General features: G+C 30.8%; 1 protein-coding gene across 5 annotated transcripts in view; it reads right to left on the bottom strand.

Annotated features, from left to right (window-relative positions):
• The window catches only part of LOC142333099 (zinc finger matrin-type protein 3-like), a 61,046-nt gene extending 44,507 nt beyond the window's left edge, over positions 1-16,539 (bottom strand). For 2 of the 5 annotated variants that reach the window (XM_075380005.1, XM_075380035.1), the window contains exons 1-2: positions 16,485-16,539; positions 6,433-6,616 (exon numbers count right to left, since the gene is read on the bottom strand). In XM_075380005.1, coding sequence (XP_075236120.1) covers positions 6,433-6,499 — 67 coding nt within the window. In that variant the 5' untranslated portion in view covers positions 6,500-6,616; positions 16,485-16,539. The other 3 variants (XM_075380021.1, XM_075380029.1, XM_075380014.1) reach the window with 3 other exon arrangements.
• Positions 16,540-19,785: the final 3,246 nt, after the last annotated feature.

The raw sequence follows: 19,785 nt of genomic DNA, 5'->3' as shown, positions 1-19,785 counted from the left end.
ACTGTGGTGACAGTTCTTCCAAGATCTTTGGCAGTTCAACATCTGCTAAGTTTCAGCAAAAGATCACTTCCTTGCTGGAATTTAGAGATATGTGGCTCTACTATTACTTCGTCCTTGCCTATAGACCTAAGGGCCAAAAGCTTTCAACTCTGTTCATCATTATTTACCTCTATTTACAAGGAACCACTCCTAAGTTTTTTTAATGACTTTGGTGACCCACAATCTGCTACAAAAACTTGCTTATTAGGAATGGAGAAACCAAGAAACTAACTTGCTTATTAGGAATGGAGACTACCTTCTTGCTTACACTTCACTACAAGGAAACGGATATTAAATAACTTGGTACTTTCAGTTACATCTCTTGTTTCCTTATTGCTCTATACATCTTTGGCCAACAAGGTTGGCTGAACTTTCAGATTTGGTTTTCAAACTTTCAGATTTTGTTGGTTTTTTCAAGTGAACCAACAACCACTGTAAGATTTGAAATTGAGACTGATATACGATTCCCATGAGTACTGGCGACAAAAAGAACCACTCCAGTAGAGTGGACGTGTACAGGAGCTAGAGCTAAATACAACTGGGTTCACCCAGGTGCCCAGAGGACACTCATCCTCTTACAGATCAACTGCAAGTCCATCGTTTGAGACTCACTAAACAGAGTTAACCACCCATCAGCGTGACAGTTTCCACCTTGAGTTATGGTTGCATTTTGTAATGTGTTGCAACACTACCAAGTGTAGGTGTAGGAAAAGACAGTTTAGGATGTTGTTGTGTAAGGGTATATGTTGTAAATTGTGTAGTGTTCTTGGTATAGAGTTATGTGTATAATGTAAAGTGCTCTGTAGCTCTGTGTGTAGTAGGAAGAAAAGCTGCAAAAGCTAGGCCTGTGGGGACGCCAATCCCCCAAAGTCTTAAAGAATAAGACTCCCTATCGGAAACAAATAATGAGGTGCTTAAAATTAATCATTGCTAAAGAATCTAAACTATAATCTATTTATCAATTATTATTCTAACTAGAAAATATGCAAACAGAATGATTATCATGAAGTTTTCCTCAGAAGTTATTTGAGATAAAATCCTTTAGATACTTGGACCTACAAAATCTGCTTTTTAATTTCATCCAAAACAAAATTTTTCTCTAATTTTTGCTCTGAAGGTAAAATAATCCTATATTAAATTATTGGGAAATAAATTAAGATACACTAATAAAGAGATTTTATATGTTATTTAACATAACATTTTTTTAAAAGTAGTTCCAGAATTATACGATCAGTAGCTCAAAAAACAAACTTTCCTCTAAGTACAGCAGAAATTAAATTTTATATTGTTAATAATCAAATTTTCCAACAACACTTTTAGACAATTTAATTTTGACAAATTTATGTAAATAAATTTTATTTAAAACAAATATATATAAGTAATTCCGACTTTATTTAAAAATCAAAACCAATCAAATGAAAGAAAAAGAAAGTTATGAAAATTTTTAACCAAACCAAAAATCAACAATATCATTTAATCATATAAAATTAATCTGTAAAAAATTAATTTATAAAAATTTATTGCAGAAAAAATTTATTTTTAAAGTTTTAACTTCTAAATGGGATTTAGAATAGAAAAGGAACAAACAATTTAATTTAATTATATTAATTTTGAGTTTATTTGTAGCCATCTCTCTGATATTCAAAATAAATAAAACAAAAATTGTATTAAAAATCACAAAATTAACTACAAAAATGCAAAATATCTTTTTATGATTAAGAAACAATATGTTTTATTAATATCTCTGTTTTACTATACGACACTGAAGATAGTATAAACAATAATCTAAAATTTAGAACTCTTCTTACTTGTTTAAATTGCAAATGTTAATTTAGAAAGCACTAATACTTCACATAATGTAACTTATAACAGAAACATATGACATAGATACTGAAAGTATAACGTAAATATTTTCTTATTTAAATGTAACTACATATATAGGACGTTTCATAATGTTCTTAGGAGTTACAAAAATTCAGTACAAAAAAGTATTTCACTTACCTAAATGAAAGTTGTACGAGGTGATGCAGGGAATCAAACAGTTTTTGTTAAAATCTATAAATGTTCAATATGTGCTCCCTGGTGACACAGCACACATCAACACGAAAGTCTAGCTCTTGCCAAACTTGTTCTAACATGTCATTTTCGATAGAGTTGATTGCATTGATTTTGTGATCCTTTAGCTCAGCGATATCGTGCAGCATTGGTGGGATAAACACTGTATCTTTCACGTAACCCCAGAGAAAGAAATCACATGGCGTAAGGTCTGGTGATCTTGGTGGCCACAGCATAATGTGTTGGTCTTCTTCAGACGCACATCCCCAGCGCCGAGGTAATGTTGTGTTAAGGTACTGTTGAACCTCGTTATGAAAATGGGCACGACAACCATCTTGCTGGAAAATGAAGTCGTTGAGTAGCTGATGCATAAGCCATAATTGTAACATATCCAGGTATATCATGCCGGTTACTGTCGTTTCCATAAAAAAAGAACGACCCATACACTGCCTCATGAGAGATTGTACAAAAAACATTTACTTTCGGAAAATCCCGAATGTGTTCCACATAAGCGTGTGGGTTTTCAGTTCACCAAACTTGCACATTATGACGGTTTACTTTGCCGCTAATATGGAAAGTAGCTTCATCGCTGAAAATTATCTTGCTTACAAAACCTTCATCGAACAACATCTTTTCCTGTAACTGTAAACAAAAATCGAGCCTACATGTTTTTTCTCCATCAGAAAGAAGCTGGATTAATTGAAGATGGTACGGTTTGCATAATGTTTACGGAGAACTCTCCACACTGTTGTGGAGAACTCTCCACACTGTTAGGAATTCCTAATTTTCTGCCTGCAGCCGCAGTCGATTTTGACGGGTTGCGAATGAAACTTGCACGCACACGTTCGACATTGACTTCTGAGGTTGATGGACGACCAGTTGATTTTTGTTTGCACAAGCAACCAGTTTCATTGAATTGTTTATATCATGCACGAACTGAATTGTCACTTGGTGGCTCCTTATGAAATTTCAACCAAAACACACGTTGCACAGAAATTATTGACTTTGACAAGTGAAATTCTAACACACAAAACGACTTCTCGCTTCCCATGGCAGCCATTTTCTCCACTGTCGTCAGCTAGCGAGCAAATGGTTTACTAACTGCCTAGTATATGTGGAAAAAAAACTATTTGAAGTACTTTTTCGTACAGTACTTGTTTTATTCTTATGAGTGAAATAGTTTTTTGTTAATGAATTTTTGAAACTCCGAAGAACATTATGAAACGCCCTTAAAAACTATTAATCAAACATTTACCAAATAACAAACTAAGGTAAAATAATAATTAATATAAATCATTAGAAACATTTGATGAGTTAACCAAAATCATGCAAGGAAATTTTCTGTTTAAAATGAAAAAAAAATATCAGTAAAATTATGAAAAGAAAAATCTCCCAAAAACCACACTAAAAACAATCAAATCAAATAATATAGATAAAATGATCAAGGAATGAAAAGAAAAGGAAAGGTTGAAAATTTAAGAAAATTTTCAAAACAACCTCATTAATGATTAAATACCACATATGATTAAATACAAACACGCAAAAGAATAAAAACATATATTTTTCAATGATGATGATTATTAGGGTATTTGATAGAAACACCCTTTACAAGTAGAAGGTAAAGTGAATGGTCTGGTTCTCATGAAGTTTTCAATCAGTTAAAGCATCAAACCATTAATGATCACAGATGATTGGTCACTATGCACATTTTCACATCCTTCATTGATCTGCCAGATACATTTGCTCATCATTACATCCTTCACAACAATCTGAGCATACGTTTCATATATCTGACAGTAAATTTATGCTAGTTTCACAGTTCTTGTATTTAAAATTTGGATAACAAGCAATAGAGTACACAAAGAAGCATTTTAAATATCCAAAATATTTCCAATTAAGAAATATTTATAAATATGATAACAAAAATCATTCCATAGATGAATCATGTTAAATGTCCATAGTAGTGGTTCACCAGGATCTAGGATTCTGAATTGTGGGTTCATTTACACAATTTCCAAGATTGTGAAGTACAAAAAACACAGTAGATTGTGAAGTATAAAAAATGACAACGTATGAGATAATGGATTTCAGAAACAAGTGTTGTACATATGTGAGATAAAGGACAGTTTCAAATTTAAACAGTAATAAAAAAACATAATTCATAAAATTAACACAGTACTATTTCTGATTATGAAAATTAATTATTTAACATAATCAATAATGAGTGTAGTCTAGTGTGAATTTACACACCCAATTTATAGGATGGATGGTGGATACTGTCCTTTGTGTGATAGGTTTTGACTAAGTGTGCAATTGTATGAAAAATTCAAAACATTGTGAGATAGTCTTGCCTTTTCTTACTGATCAGTCTGTGATCAAAACAATGTCACATGATGATCAAAGGTTAACAGAAAAATAAGCTAGTTGTATCTTATGAGGTTTAGTAAAAAAATAGGCAGAATTTTTTAATTTCCCAGGCTGTACAAGTCCAATTGTCACAATTTCTTTGTTGTGTTGCTACAATTGTACATATATTAACATTGGTAATCATATAGGAAGCTTAGTTTATTGTTGGCTGTCAAAAAAGTTATACGTGTTTTGATATGGTTGGTGATTTTTAACTTGTAGAAAAAGTAGAACCGAGAATTTGCATTACATTTTGGTTTGAGAATAGAATGAAGTGCAGCAACACTTTGGAAAATGTTGAATGTTACTTTTCGCAATACGTCTAGGAATAAAACAAGAGTCTACAAGTAGGATAAACATTTCCAAGAGGGCTGTGAAGATGTTGGAAGATGAAAAGCATCCTGGACGCTCCAGCACATCAACAACCAATGACAACATCAAAGAGTGAAAAAAATGATTATGGATAATTGCCACATCACTATCAGAGAAATTTCTGATGATGTTGGCATATCATCTGGTTCATGCCAAGCAATTTTTTCAAATGTTTTAGGCATGAAACGTGTGGGAGCAAAATAACGTGCAGGTTGACCGTATAACCTGGCAACCAGGTTGTATGGTCAATAAGAAGTACTACCTAGAAGTTCTATACCATTTGTGTAAAGCAATCCGAAGAAAACAAATGGATTTATGGCAAAACAATTCATGGTAATTGCACCACAGTAATGCATCTGCTCACACTTCACTGTTTGTTCATGAATGTTAAGCCAAAAACAACACCATTATAATGCCTCAACCTCAATATTTGCTAGACATGGCCCCCACTGACTTCTTCCTATTCCCCAAGCTGAAAAGAACCATGAAAGAACTACATTTTGCCAACACTGAAGAGATAAAACAGTATCACTGAAGGAGCTAAACACTATACTGAAAACTGCAGAGATGCTTCAAAATTGGAAAAAGCACTGGCACAAATGTAGTATATCTGAAGCAAAGTACTTTAAAAGTGAAAAAACAATACTGATGACTAAATAAAGATTTTTTGAGAAAAACTAAAATTCCATGTATTTTTTTATCAAACCTCGTATGTATACCCTAAAAAATTAAAATCCACACTGTCTCCCTTAAAGAAAAAATATAACATTGCATATAGTTTTCAATGTGTATTTCGCATTTAGCATTTTAAACTCTCACCAACTACAAGATTTCAACAAGATGTAAACATAATCTATTGATTTCATAATGGTATTGGCAGTTGTCTAAAACATTTCAAAGTCATAGTACATGCAAGGAATGATGATCAGTGTTAACTCAAGAAACATACAAATGTACAATCATTTGGTAGTTGCATTTGGGGGAGGATTAGGAGGTCTGCTTTTATTCAAAGGCACTAAAGTCATTAAACTTCAACAACCACCAAACAGGAGATAAACAGTCCTTTAGCTAGCTCATAGGCATATCAGATGACACTGGGATGCACTAGCTCTTCAGGTTCCAGCATTCTCAACACTGAACATCTAGCAGGGTGAGACTCACATCCACAAAACCAGTAATGAAAAAGAGGTGAAGAATAAAAAGGAATGACTGGAAAGCTATCAATCCGAGTAGATTGAGGTAGTTCAATTTACCTCAATATTTAATTTTTGGGCCCAGGACCAGAAATAGTGTTTAGTTTCATAATATTCCCAAAATACTATCAAAATCATTGTAGTACTTTCCACAATAATTTTAAAAATTCCTCTTCATTACTGTAAATAATACATAAAAAAGAAAATCACATTAACATATTCTAAACTAATGAAGCACATTTATACATCCTCACACAAAATTGTATAAATGTTTTAAAGGAAATTTAGAAAATAAAAAGAATTTATTTTAAATGGCAAATACTTTAATATTTTAACTTCTTTATATCTAAAAATTGAACTAGTATACCTGAATTGTTGTTAGAAGGGCTCTGCTCTGATTTAAATGATTCATTATAAGTCCGTTTTCTATCCATAATAATAAGAAAGTAAAAAGTAGCTGATTAATAAAATTTGAGTAAATTAACAGAAGCAGTAGCAGCTTCAAGTTTTATTCAAGTTTGACTACAAGTTTTATTCTGACTTAATTTATTCTGAAACAGAGAAGCACGTCATTTGAAATTATACCCAATTATTAGTGAAAATGATTCAATGAAAAAGCATAAAGCAAGATTTCATTGTAATGTTTTTATTTAATTTATAATACTTGTATACTTAGACCTCAATACATATGATTATAAAAATCTACTTTTAAAATGTTCTTTTTTTTTGAGTTTGTTTAATTAGTACATTAGTACATTATATGTTAGTACATATAATGTTATGTACATTAGTACATTATATGTTAGTTAAACAGTAAATCCAAACAGATCATTATTCAAAATTTAGAAGTTCTGTAAACCATGAAGTCTATTGTAACACAAATATAGTTTAAAAAATCAGGAGCCAAATTATACATTACAGTTTAAATTAAAATGTTATAATTTTTTTGGATAGTGCATTAAAATAAAAACTATAGTATAAATAATATTTTTTTAATCTAGGTATTTTATTCATTTTTTAGTGACCTACCTGCCCATAATAGGAAATCTAATAATGTTTAACTCAATTGCAGTGGAAAATGATATCACAAAAAAACGATTATTAACTTAACCCAATATATTTAGTGTAAATATACAGAATTAGTGGCGGTATTAGTATAAACATTACCACCTGTAGCTTTGCACACATATTTATAACAATGAAACCTATAAATGAAGTATTTTCTATCAAAAAAAAAAAGGACTCATTGAAATTGACCCAGTAATACTTCCTGAATGAAGAAATTTACACAGTTCACAAACTGAAAATGTTTTTCAAAATTACATAATTTCTTAATTTTTCAAAAAATTAACATATAATACTGAATTTTTTAAGCTTCAGTGCAAAAAAAAGTATGAATATAAAAATAATATTTATGGAAATCAGTTGAAGTAGTTTTTTCATGATTGAGTAAAAATCTTTCAGATTTATACGAGGAAGAGTAAAAAATTGGCACTTTTCATTCTATAATCGATTTACACAAAGATATTGGTTCAAAATGTACATTAATTTTCTATACTGTCTTCTCCCATGTCAATTCACTTGGTCCAGCAGTCCACAAACTTGTTTGTTCTTTTCAAAAAGAAAGTTTTTGGTTGGTCGCGAAGCCACTTTTGCTCTGCTTTCTGCATGTCTAAGTCTGTGGAAAATCAACGATCTCACAAAGCATCTTTGAGATGCCCAACAGGTGAAAGTTGGAAGGAGAAAAATCTGGGCTGTAGGGGTGTTATATTACCTCAAAATTCCACTTGATGGTTTGAACAGTGGGATGGCTGTGTGTGGGTGGGCATTGTCCTACAAAAACACTTTCTTCGACAATAGACCACAGTGTTTTTTGAGAATGACTAACTTCTGCTTGTTATTCAACAATTCACTGGAACTTGGGCCATTGATTGTAGTGCACTTTTCATGAAGTTTTCTCATATATGCCCTTTTGTGTCCCAAAACATGGTTAGCATATCCTTTCCTGCTGATAACTCAGTCTTGAATTTTTTCTTCGCCAGAGATCCTGGGTGTTTCCACTCCATTCTCTCATGATTCTGGCTCATAGTGATGAACCCATGTATCATCACCGGTGACTATTCTGCTTAAAATGTGTCACGCCTTCCTTGTTGAAGCGATCAAGTACGTGTTGGCAGATGTCAGCACGTTGGAGCTTGTTTCTGCAGTAAGCTGTCTTGGCGCAGAGACTTGATGCAAGCCAAGCTCATCATGGATAATTATGGGGAGAATCATGACTAATGTTCAAAGAAGATGCTACCTCATTGATGGTAACTTGCCTATTTCCCAGAACCATCTCTCAAGCTTGTTGAACCTTGTTGCCCGCATTGGAGGCTGACGGGTGTTATGATCTCTCTCTTCATATGTCACACTCGTCCAGTTAATTTTAAACTTCACGATCCAGGGAAAAACACTTTTACATGATAAACCACTGACCTATATTGCGATAAAAGTCTATAATGAATTTCAGCCCCTTTCACACCACCCTACCACATAAATCAGACCACTGCTCATTACATTAAGGTTCAAACTGCTAGAGGAGCATGTTTACTTGTCTTCATTAAACTTTATTTTTTACAAAATGATACCATGTAATTTGCCTTCTGGCTATGATGTCGCGATCAAATTTTGCACACACATGACCATATTCATATAAACTCTAAGCATGCATGAAGACATTTTGCAGAAGATAGTATAACAACCTATGGTGAAAGTGTAGATAATTTTTAACTTGTCCTTGTATATCAGTATAAGTATGATATAACACGATCCAAAAAATAATAATTTTTCTTTTTTTTACCATTAAAGATTATAAGCAGCAATGATGAAAAGTAGAATAATAAGGAAAGATAGAAACAGAAAAAATATAAAGATGTGTGTGAGAGCACGCATGCTCATACACAACATAAAAAAGGGATTTTTTTAAATTTTTATTTGATTGCATCAATAATAGATCAAATGACCTGAGACTCCAATGGTAAAATCTGAGTCCAAGCTGTCACAAGCACATGAAATGAATTAAGTGAATATTTAGTAACATTTTGCTTATTATAAAATAAATATCTAGAACTATATATTGAATATAGAACTGAAATTTTCCGAGAATAAGGAGTCATCAAGCTCATCACAGGTAATCCATGGTGTAACAAAACTGCCAATTTTAGATAATACATCAAACTTAAAAAATTAGTAATTTTCTCATCTGCTGACCTTACCAGTACAACATATAAAGATGTAATGGCCTTAATTGAGCTTTTTTATCAAGTCAGTGTGTGATTAGAGAAAGTTAGGGATGAATCATGAAAAACATCCAGGTCCTGAATCAAATTGAAACAGTGGTTTTATACCAATTAAAATGTAAAACTAACAAGGAAATTCATTCCAGAAAATAATGAAATAGAATATTCAGAAAAAATTAAAATTATTTATTTTTAAAATAAATACTGATAATTAAGTTAATTAAAATAAAATATTAGTTGCCAATATTGATAATAAATATTGATGGTGTCTATTGGATTCTTAAACATAAACAGTGTGACTTCAGGGCTTGGATTAAGAAATAAAAATTGCAGTGTAATTACTGAAATAATAATTTTTTAAATTAAAAATAGATGAATGATAAGAGTGATATTTTCTGATAATTCTAACTTATATTATTAACTACTAAAAAGTAATTTGCTCATTAATGTCTTTTTATAAATTTCCTCAATGCTTAGCATTATCACTAGCTCATAATAGTTCACAAAGACTGTTAGGGCAAATTTATAATTAGTTTATCCTTTTATTAATAGTTTTTTACTAATTAATTATGATTACAATCGATCATTATTTTTTTTAACATTTAAATGTTATAGTCATTATGATCCTAAATATTCATATAATGTTTATTTAGAATTCAGTAAACAGTGTTTAAAATTCAACATTTATTTAAATTAAAATTTCAAATTTAGATATCACTTCAGTACTTACATATAAATAACAATTTTGTTTTCAAGTGAAAATAAAAAAGTATTAAAAATAATTAGAATTATGCAAAAAATATCTTGTGGTAAATTTCATCAATAAATAAACCTAGAATCCAACATTCTGCTAGTTTATCTATTAATATACCAATACAAGAATACAAGTTTAAAGATTTACGGTTGACCATAGGTACAATGGATGAGTTGACTGTTTCAAATACAGAATAATATTGTATACAAAAAAAAGTAATAAAAATAGGAGTAAACTATTAATTTATTTAAAATATAATAGGAGTCATCTATAATGTAATCTAAGCAAGATAAAATTAAAGAATTACTATGTAAAAAATAAACAACAGATAGATGCACATAGTTATTTAATACATGCAAATATTAAAGATAGCAGAAGGTAAAGTCTTTCGTATGATATAAAGTCAACAAAGCCTGAGTGTTAATAACATTAAAGCCTTCTTAAATATACTTATTCTTCAAATAAAAAGGCAGGAATGATAACAAGTCTTTCACAGTGAAATTTACAAATTGAAAAAGTATTCATAAAAAAAAGCTATTGATCAGTAATGTCCTGCCCATCCCAAAGTACAAATTTAACCATCATAAAATTTTCTTTTTATCGTGAAAGGTTACATCCATATCCAAATATGACTGAAGTTGTAATCATACTTTATAAATTTTATTTTTATAAACATTTATCGAATACTAACAAAAATGAAATAGCAAGGATGACATTCCATCACACTGCTTAGAATGTCAACTCATTAACTTTTAGATAAAAATTGTCAGAAACTAAAAACATGTCAACTAAGGTTATCAATATTCCACATACTTATACAGTTGTTTAATGAAGCAAACTTAGTATGTCAACCTGAATCAAGTTTCTTTCCAATCACACCTTTTTTTTCCAGTTCAGCCTCTGAAACTATCGTAAGGTATTACTTCAGAGGATAAATGAGAATGATATGTATGATTGTAAATTAAGTGTAGTCTTGTACAGTCTCAAGTCGGCCATTCCTGAGACTTGTGGTTAATTGAAGCCCAGCCACCAAAGAACACCGGTATCCACGATCTAGTATTCAAATTCATATAACCATTATCATACCAGTTAAATGCCAAGAATTTAATAGGACTGGTAGTCTAAAATTACTACTGTCACAATATGTTTCGAGTTAGAATATTAAATGAGCCCTAGAGCTCTAGCGTAAAAAAATTGAAATTTTTACATTTTAAATGCAATGAATAACTTGCAAGATAGATTTAAATTTTTAAAAAAAGTTTTTAATATTTAAATTAAAAAATATTTTTTATTTCCACAGACATTTGAAACATGGAAATTTTTGTCCATGTTTCAAACATGGTTTGAATAATGTTAAAATGCTTATATCACTGAAATTAACAAACATACATGTGAAATACAGTAGAAAATTCATTACACTTAACCCTATAACTACTTCAATGATAATTGGCAAAACTTTATATATATATATATATAAAATTATCATTACATTATATATAATTACCATTATCACTAAAGTAAATTAGAAAAAAATTTATTTGTTTATATTTAAATACACAACTACCTCCTGTATTTTAAAAGGATCAACTAATTTGTAGTCCTCAGTTTACATGGCTCCTTTTAGTTTTTTATAAATAAAAATTATACTGTTATTACAGAAAACAAATGCCGATCTCCATGGTGGTGGAGTGGCAGTATCTTGGCCTTTCATCCATAAGTCCCAGGTTAAAATCCCAGTCATTTTTCATATGCTACAAATTTCCATGTTCATATACCCACGTACAAGCATATTTGTAAGTTTCTGTGTGAATTAATTCATCAGTAAAAAAAAACAATCTGATCTACTTTCTTTCCAGAATATTTTGCAAAAACAATTACATCAAAAATTATGCTAAAAGAAAGGAGTGCATAATATATTTCCTTAGGAAGTACAGCTATAGTGGTACAAGATAAAAAAAATGAAATTATTCATTTTAATAATTGTTCTTTTTCTTTTATTAATATTTATCAACATATGTTTTATAAAATAAAACATCTGTTAGTATGGTTTTTTGTTTGTTAGTGAAAAAAAGACTTAATATACCATATTGGCTGTTTTTTTAATGGTGTTAGAGTTTATTGTTTTATTGTTTTACTTTATGTTTTTTTTAATAAGTAAATGCTTGCATCATTTGTACTGTTCTTATTGATATTATCATTTATCTAGTTGCATTCCAAAAAAAAAAAAAGATACTATGTATAGCAAAGTTAAATTTAGTAAATACAAGGAAAAGTCAAGCCAGCCTCCATGATATGAATGGTAGTGTCTCAACCTTTCATCCGGAGGTACCAGGTTCGAATCCCAGTCAGGCATGGCATTTTCACACACTACTTGTCATTCATCTCATTGTCTGAAGCAATATCCAACGGTGGTTCTTGAGGTTAAAAATAAAGTAAAAGTAAAACGAAAACCTTAGAAGTGGAAGACTGTAAACTTTAAATATTGTGCCACTGTTTGTAAATCGGCTACATTAATATTCATAGTTTAAAGAATGGCCAACACTTTGTAGTATGATGCCATAATGCAATAGGTCAGTGCAGCAATGATATAAAAATAGTAGCTAGTTTGTTAACACGGACCAAAAAAGAACAGTGATCCTTTAAGTTCATTTAAGTCCTTCAACAATGTTCTTCCATTTTTTGAGTAGTGAAAGAAGGTAATCCTTAAAAATTCAATGAATGAAAGTCCAGTAAATTAATTCGACACTAGAAAATTAAACATCCGGATCATAAAAGCAAACTCTTAGAATTTTTCTTAAGAAAATTACATACTTTGAGAAATCAACAAGCTTCTATTTGTACATCCAGCTATAATGATAAAAGTACAGTTGAAGCATCTTATTTCATAACATTAAGGCTAAGATGCCTAAACACCATACAATCGCAGTAAACCTCATATTGCTTGCTGCAATTGATATGGTCAGCGTTTTAATAGTGTAGAAGAAGCAAAAAAAATTCCACTTACCAACGATACAGTATCAAGGTGAATCATGACATGGCTGCTAACATTCATGATTACATAATTCTGCAAGTGAATTTTTTAGTATTAAATTGATGAATCTCAACAGATGTGGCAAACATTTTTCAGTTCTGTTTTGTGGGATATAAATGCCATAGGGAGAGATCAATCAAAGAAATATGTTGTTTTACAAATCAATACCTGATCATGCGATAGGACAATGTCTTTTTGATGTTTTTTATGAAGCTACTAAAAACTATGATAGATTAGACAAAATCTATTGCAATATGTAGTGATTGTGCAAAGGTGAAAAGAACAGTGAATTTCTGGAAAAATTAAATCGCCTTATACCAAGGGTGGAATGGATGCACTGCTTCCTACACAACCATGCTCTTCCTGCAAAAAATATTCTGGAAAATCTCCAACAAATTCTTTGTAAAACTGGTTAATTTTATTAGAAGTCGACCATTACAGAACAGGCTGTTAGCTAAACTATGCAATAAAATGAGTAAAAAAAAAAATCTCTCCTTTTCCATACAGAAGTCAGATGGTTATCGCAGGGGAAGTATTAATTCAGTTATTGGAATTGCGAGATGAATTAATAATATTTTTCTGGGCTAAGCAAACGCCATTCTCAATGTTTTTACAGAATAATGAGTGTATGTTGTTGATGTTGCCTTATTTAGCTGATGTATTTACGCGTTCAAATGACTTGAATGTGAATTTACAAGGACGTGATAAAAACATTTTATTAACGACACAAAGTTCATGCTTTCATTAAGAAGTTTGATATCTGGATTTATTTTCCTTCAAAGCAAACATTTTTTTTATGTTCCACTCACTTCAATTATATTGAGAAAGATTTGGATGAATAAAGCACTATTGTTCATTACAGTTTGGATAACATGAAGATACATTTGCATGAGCTAAAAATTCAGTTAGTGGAATATTTCTCGGAAGATAAAAATGAGTCCTCAAAGAGATGGGTACTGAATCCATTTAGTAAAATGTTGCAGCTGCTAAGTTGCCAGGTTACAATTTACAACCGGCTCATCTAAATATCTGTTGATAAAATATTACAACTACAATCAATATCTAAAAATTTAGTTATCGTATAGTTTGGCTTGCTCGTCAAAGTGAATATGGAAATTTTGTCTGTGGTTGCACTAAAAATTAAATATAACTTTGATCTTTTATCTCTTGAAAACAATTTGCTTTTGAGTGTTTTTAATATAGATCCATGTATGGAGAAATTTTTAAATGAAAAACAAATGCAACCATCTTACTAATTTATTTGTTTACATGTGTACATAAAAATGTAAGTAAAATGTTTTTTTCTCAAAAAATGATTTCACTATTGTTTATGCATAAAGTTGTAGACTAATTTCACTACCCCCTTTCATATCACAGCTACCCCTAGGTTGAGAAACGCTGCCTTACAGGAATCATTCCTTAGTTTAAACTATGATCACAGAACCCTTTTGTAGCTGTAATGTTATAAGCTGTGGTATTTCTGAAAATAACTTTAAAAATAAAAGGATTTCAAATAATGTCTGTAGTACAGATTTTTATTTTATAAACTCAACTGACTTATACTGAAGAGGATGTCTGCGTGCAAGTTAAAAGAAAGGAGATGTAGGATATTATAAGAGATAAAAATATTGGTTAATCAGCATGATGAGATGTGATTCCAATTTGTTTTTTTTTTCTATTTCCAATTTATTTAATTCCAAACAATGAAGTAGGTTGTCATCTTCAACACCACAAAAGAGGAAGCTGAAATAGCAACTATGGGTTTTTCTGTTAAAAATTTTTGAAGAATCATTTCAAACTTGCTAAAATATTAAAATTAACTAAGTTTAAATTAACAGAAACAAAATTCCAAATATTTATTGCCTATAATAAATAAACTTATAATAAATTTATATTATCACTTTAGGAATTCTAAATGTAGGGCCGACAGATGTTCTAACAAATAACTGAAAAAGTATGTCATGTTAAACTGTAGCATTAGACAGTGTACAATAAGTGAAACAGTACATCAGTGAAAATTTATTTAGTAAAGAAAGTTACACTTTGTCTGAAATAATATAACATAGCTGGTCAAGGTAACATTATTGTGACTTATAAAGTAAAATGAAAAATAACAGAACATGTGAAATGACTTTGTTATATATCTCATTTGTTTAGTTTATATGTTTCACAATATTAATTAACCAATTTTCTGTAATAAATTTACACTCTTGTGCAGAAGTAAGTCATTCAAAAATTTGATTTTTATACATTTACCATACAATAATAAAAAATTTCAGAAGAGCCTACTATAAACTTAGCAAAATGATTAAAATAAAATGAACGCACGCATGCATAAAATTACACAGTGATTAAAATGACTGCACAATCCCTGCACAGCATGAGCTTTTCTTTATTTCTATTAATTAAATAGGCATGGAACAGAAGTTAGTTTTTTCAAAGTTCTAGTAACTTACACCTTAAGAGATGAGTAAGAAAATATCAATGAAAAATTGCTAAGCTATATTAAGAATTTTTTAAACACATTAGAAAATTAACATTAAACATTTTAAAACAAAATATATGGGCCCCTAACTATAGAACAAAACACGTGTACCTAACAGATGCAATTTGAAATGAAATGCAAAACCAACTACACACCACTAGTAAGCAATTGCCAAAATTTACATTCACTTTTAATCATATATATTCAGTATGCTTAGATATTCAACCTAACTATCAATTTTGAATGAGTGTAATCTTTTACTAGTAATAGAATACATTAAAATAAATCCATAAATAAAACTGATATCTCTTTATAGTTTAGCAATTATAAATATACAATGAGTAAATATGTGTAACCTAGTATACCAAAGAGGTTTTGAAATTGACTAGAGCAATTTGGTATTAAAACCCAATTTAATTCAACTTTATTACTAAGTCTTCGGACACAGCGTTATCAACACCCGCATCAAAAACATTTTACAATTTAATTATGATTTCAGAAATAAATGATAATACACCATTGTTTTGCAGATGAATTGGTATATATAACCAGAAAATTAACCTTAACTTATCACCATCTTTTATCACACATCTCGTCTGATAAATATCATTTTAATAGTCTTGTATCATATAGAATTAAACATCTTTTATAACTGGGCGATGATTGTCGTAACTAATGAATAAATAAATAAACACATAGAAGCGATAAAAGTTTAATAGGTTAACGTACGCAACATAACCTCATTTAGATTAACTGTTGCATAAAAAAGGATCTTAAACCCAATAATCGGACTTTAGAAAATATAAAAATAAACTTTAGAAAACATAGGAACAAAAACTTGATTACGTTAACAGTGAAAACTACAACTCACTTCACAAAAAGTTATACGATAGTAAGCATCATTAAAATCAAAACGTAAACACAACTTAAAGAGGAGAAAATTTTAAGACAAAAATTTCCCTAATTCAAATTCTTTATTTCCACTAAAATTAACATGTACAATTACTATACATTATTCTATAACAAATAGTATTCAAAATAGAAAATATACAATATAATGCTAAAAATTTACAATTTAAATAAAAAAAAAAATTTTAGTCATTCACAATTGGAAACACGTTTGATGTGGCGTTATCAATATTACAAATTAATTTCAGTTGCTATCACTAAATAAATTAATTCTAACGAGACTAATCGTAAGTAATTTATTTTAATTTTAATTATAATAGTAGATTTTGTTACAATTCTGTTATTGTAGTGTACATCGTGAAGCGGGAAAATTTGGTTATTTATTTAACGTTTGGGTGAGGGCACCAAACTTTATAGTACATTGTCACAGTCATTCAGTGCCACTTAGTAAAAATGGAACAGTGGTCACCTGTACATTGTGAAATCAGTATTAAATTTTTTTATATAAATGGTGACTGCGACAAATGTACAAAGATTATTTCACAATTCGTTCAATATCCTATGTAATGGTTAAGTGCTGTCTGTTAATGCAATTATTATTTGATTTAAAAAATTTGACCAAGGCAATCCACATTAAATTTTAAAAAAAATAAAGTTGCAGCAAAAAGTGTTAGAAGCCAGGAAACATTGATAGAGTTCAAACTGCCATAACATGCAGTCCAAAATGTTCTTCTGTTAAACTTGCTGTGCATTAAATGACAGTGAATCATTGATCTATAGAATCTTACATAAGGACTTAAGTTTTCACCTCCTATAAAATTCAAATTGTTCAGAAATTAGAACATGCTGATTTGACTGCTTACATGAATTTTTTGGCAAGAAATGTTGCAGTGTTTGGATAGTGATGAAAACTTAATCCACCATTTGGATGGTGGATTAAATTGATATCAGATGAAGCTTATTTTCGCCTGAATGCCTACATAAATAAGCAGATATTTGATACTGTAGCACAGAAAAGCCACTTCAATTGAATGGAAAACTACTACATAGATCAAAGGTCACAGTGTGGTGTGAATTTTTATCATCTGGGATTATTGGACCAATCTTCTTTTAATGAAGTCAAGGAAACACTACAACCCATACATTGCAGCGTGTTAGACAAGCATGGTCATGTCATTTTTGAGGCAAGAATAATTTGATTTTTACAAATTATGTGTATCCAGCAAGATGGCACTACAAGTCACATTGCTTGTGTATCTATTATTGCTTTAAGAGAATTCTTCCTGTACCATATGATATCCAAAAATGAGGACATTGTTTGGTTAGCTAGATTTCCTGATTTGCCCACATGTAACTTTTTTCTTTTGGGTTTCTCAAAGACTAAGTTGTATGTTGAACAGTTGGAAACAGTAGCATAACTAAAATTAAAAATTCAAGAAGAAATTGTACGCATTACACAAGCCATGTTATGGTGAGTAATGAAAAGTTTTCAGTTAAGACTATAGAGTGCGGTAGACCGTAATGGTGCCTACCTGTCAAGCATTATTTTTAAAAATAAAATGGCATATCTTATTGAACAGAAAACTGAAAAACCATTCTTGTTAGATTGGTTAACTGGCATTTCTTCCATCTCCACCCCATTCGGTCACCCTAGAGCACATGACCAAATGTCCGTGCCAAAAATGGCTACTGTGCCTCAAAAACAGTTTAGCGACCAATAATCTAATAGCTTCTAGTGAGCTTACCTAACAGCGTGAGCAAACTAAGTGGGTGCCATACACCACCTGCTTACGTGTCCCAACCACTCACTTGTCATACAATAAAACTAAGCCAGGGAGGCGCACCCCTTGTTATTATATTAAAAAGACAGTAATTTCCTGTCAAGCTAGTACCTGTCCACCATTTAAAGCACTTGGAACTTTATCTGGCTGGTGGCCAGCCATTATCTCTGGATTAGCTTCCCATAGTAGTACGGTAGGAGTCATTATACTTTACCCTAATCTACCGATGTCGGTTGAACAACGCAACCTCATCAAGGAACTCCCACACGGTCTGACAATGTGGCTCTCGTCACACTGACTCGCCGTTTATGAGTGACCAATTTTCCCCTTAACCTTTAAGTTCCAGGGTGGCCCGGTCTGTGCTCCCCCCCCCCTGCAAGAGCAGGGCAGTCAAACATGATATGCTCATTTGACTGGACCTCCCCGCAGATGCACAGCTCATCAGCTGCCAGGCGGAACCAAAACAGATATTGATTCAAATTAACATGGTTGGAGAGCACTCGGGCTCCCATTGCCCTTAAAAATGAAGGAGAGGCATACCATCCCCCCAGATCCTGTATAAATCTATATAAGGACTTTCCCATGGCGTGCAATTCTTGCTGCCATGCTTCCATTGCAAGGCTGTAAAGCCTCCTTCGAAGGTGGGAGATGGGCAACTGTTTGAAATTTAGAACCGGTGCATTAATATAACTGTTCCATTCTGGTACTGGTATGGCTCGAAATTGCATCCCAAATACCTCAGTCACCCTGCCTCTTCGCAATTTCCACATGGCTGCCCAAACTTTCACCACTAAATTGATTGGGAGAGCCTTTCCCAACTCAGTAGTAGCCTCGTAGGAGGTTGTTTTAAAAACACCAGTATATACAATTAAGGCTCTGCGCAGGGCACTCCTTAAATTTTGAATAATTGCTCGATTTCTATCCAACCTATGCACTTACCATTCTTGTTAAAATAAAAAAAAATATTTAAATACAGGAGTTAAATGTTCCCACTTCACTTAGTGTATCTTGTACATTATTCTGTTTCAGGTTTTGTAGGCAGCAAATTTCAAATATATAGATGTATTAAAATACCAACTTTGAATTCTTTATTTTATTATTTTAAATTATTAATGATATGTCTTTCTTAAAACAATTTAATGTATATTGTGAGGTCTTTTTAATTAGTACTTTCTCTTTAGTTTGATTTTGAATTATTTCTTTAAACTCAATTCCAATTGCTCAGTTTAAATTGATTTTAAATAAACTACATTAGTTTTTATAATACATTCATTTATTAGATGATTTTAATGTGTATTTTTATTGTTTTCATTGATGTACTCATAATTATTTATCAATTTTTTTAAAGCATTTCTCATGCATAATGTATTTGTATAATACATAAAAACATTATATTTTTAAATTTGTTTTAAAATTGTTTAAATTTTTCAAATATTTTTATGTACAACTTTGGTTTAAAAGCCAAAATTTACACCATTCTAA

This window comes from Lycorma delicatula, chromosome 1 (assembly GCF_047948215.1).
Source record: "Lycorma delicatula isolate Av1 chromosome 1, ASM4794821v1, whole genome shotgun sequence".
In the NCBI taxonomy this organism is placed as follows: Eukaryota; Metazoa; Arthropoda; class Insecta; order Hemiptera; family Fulgoridae; genus Lycorma; species Lycorma delicatula.
The sequence above is the reverse complement of the archived record's forward strand: the minus strand, read 5'-3'. Positions and strand labels throughout refer to the sequence as shown.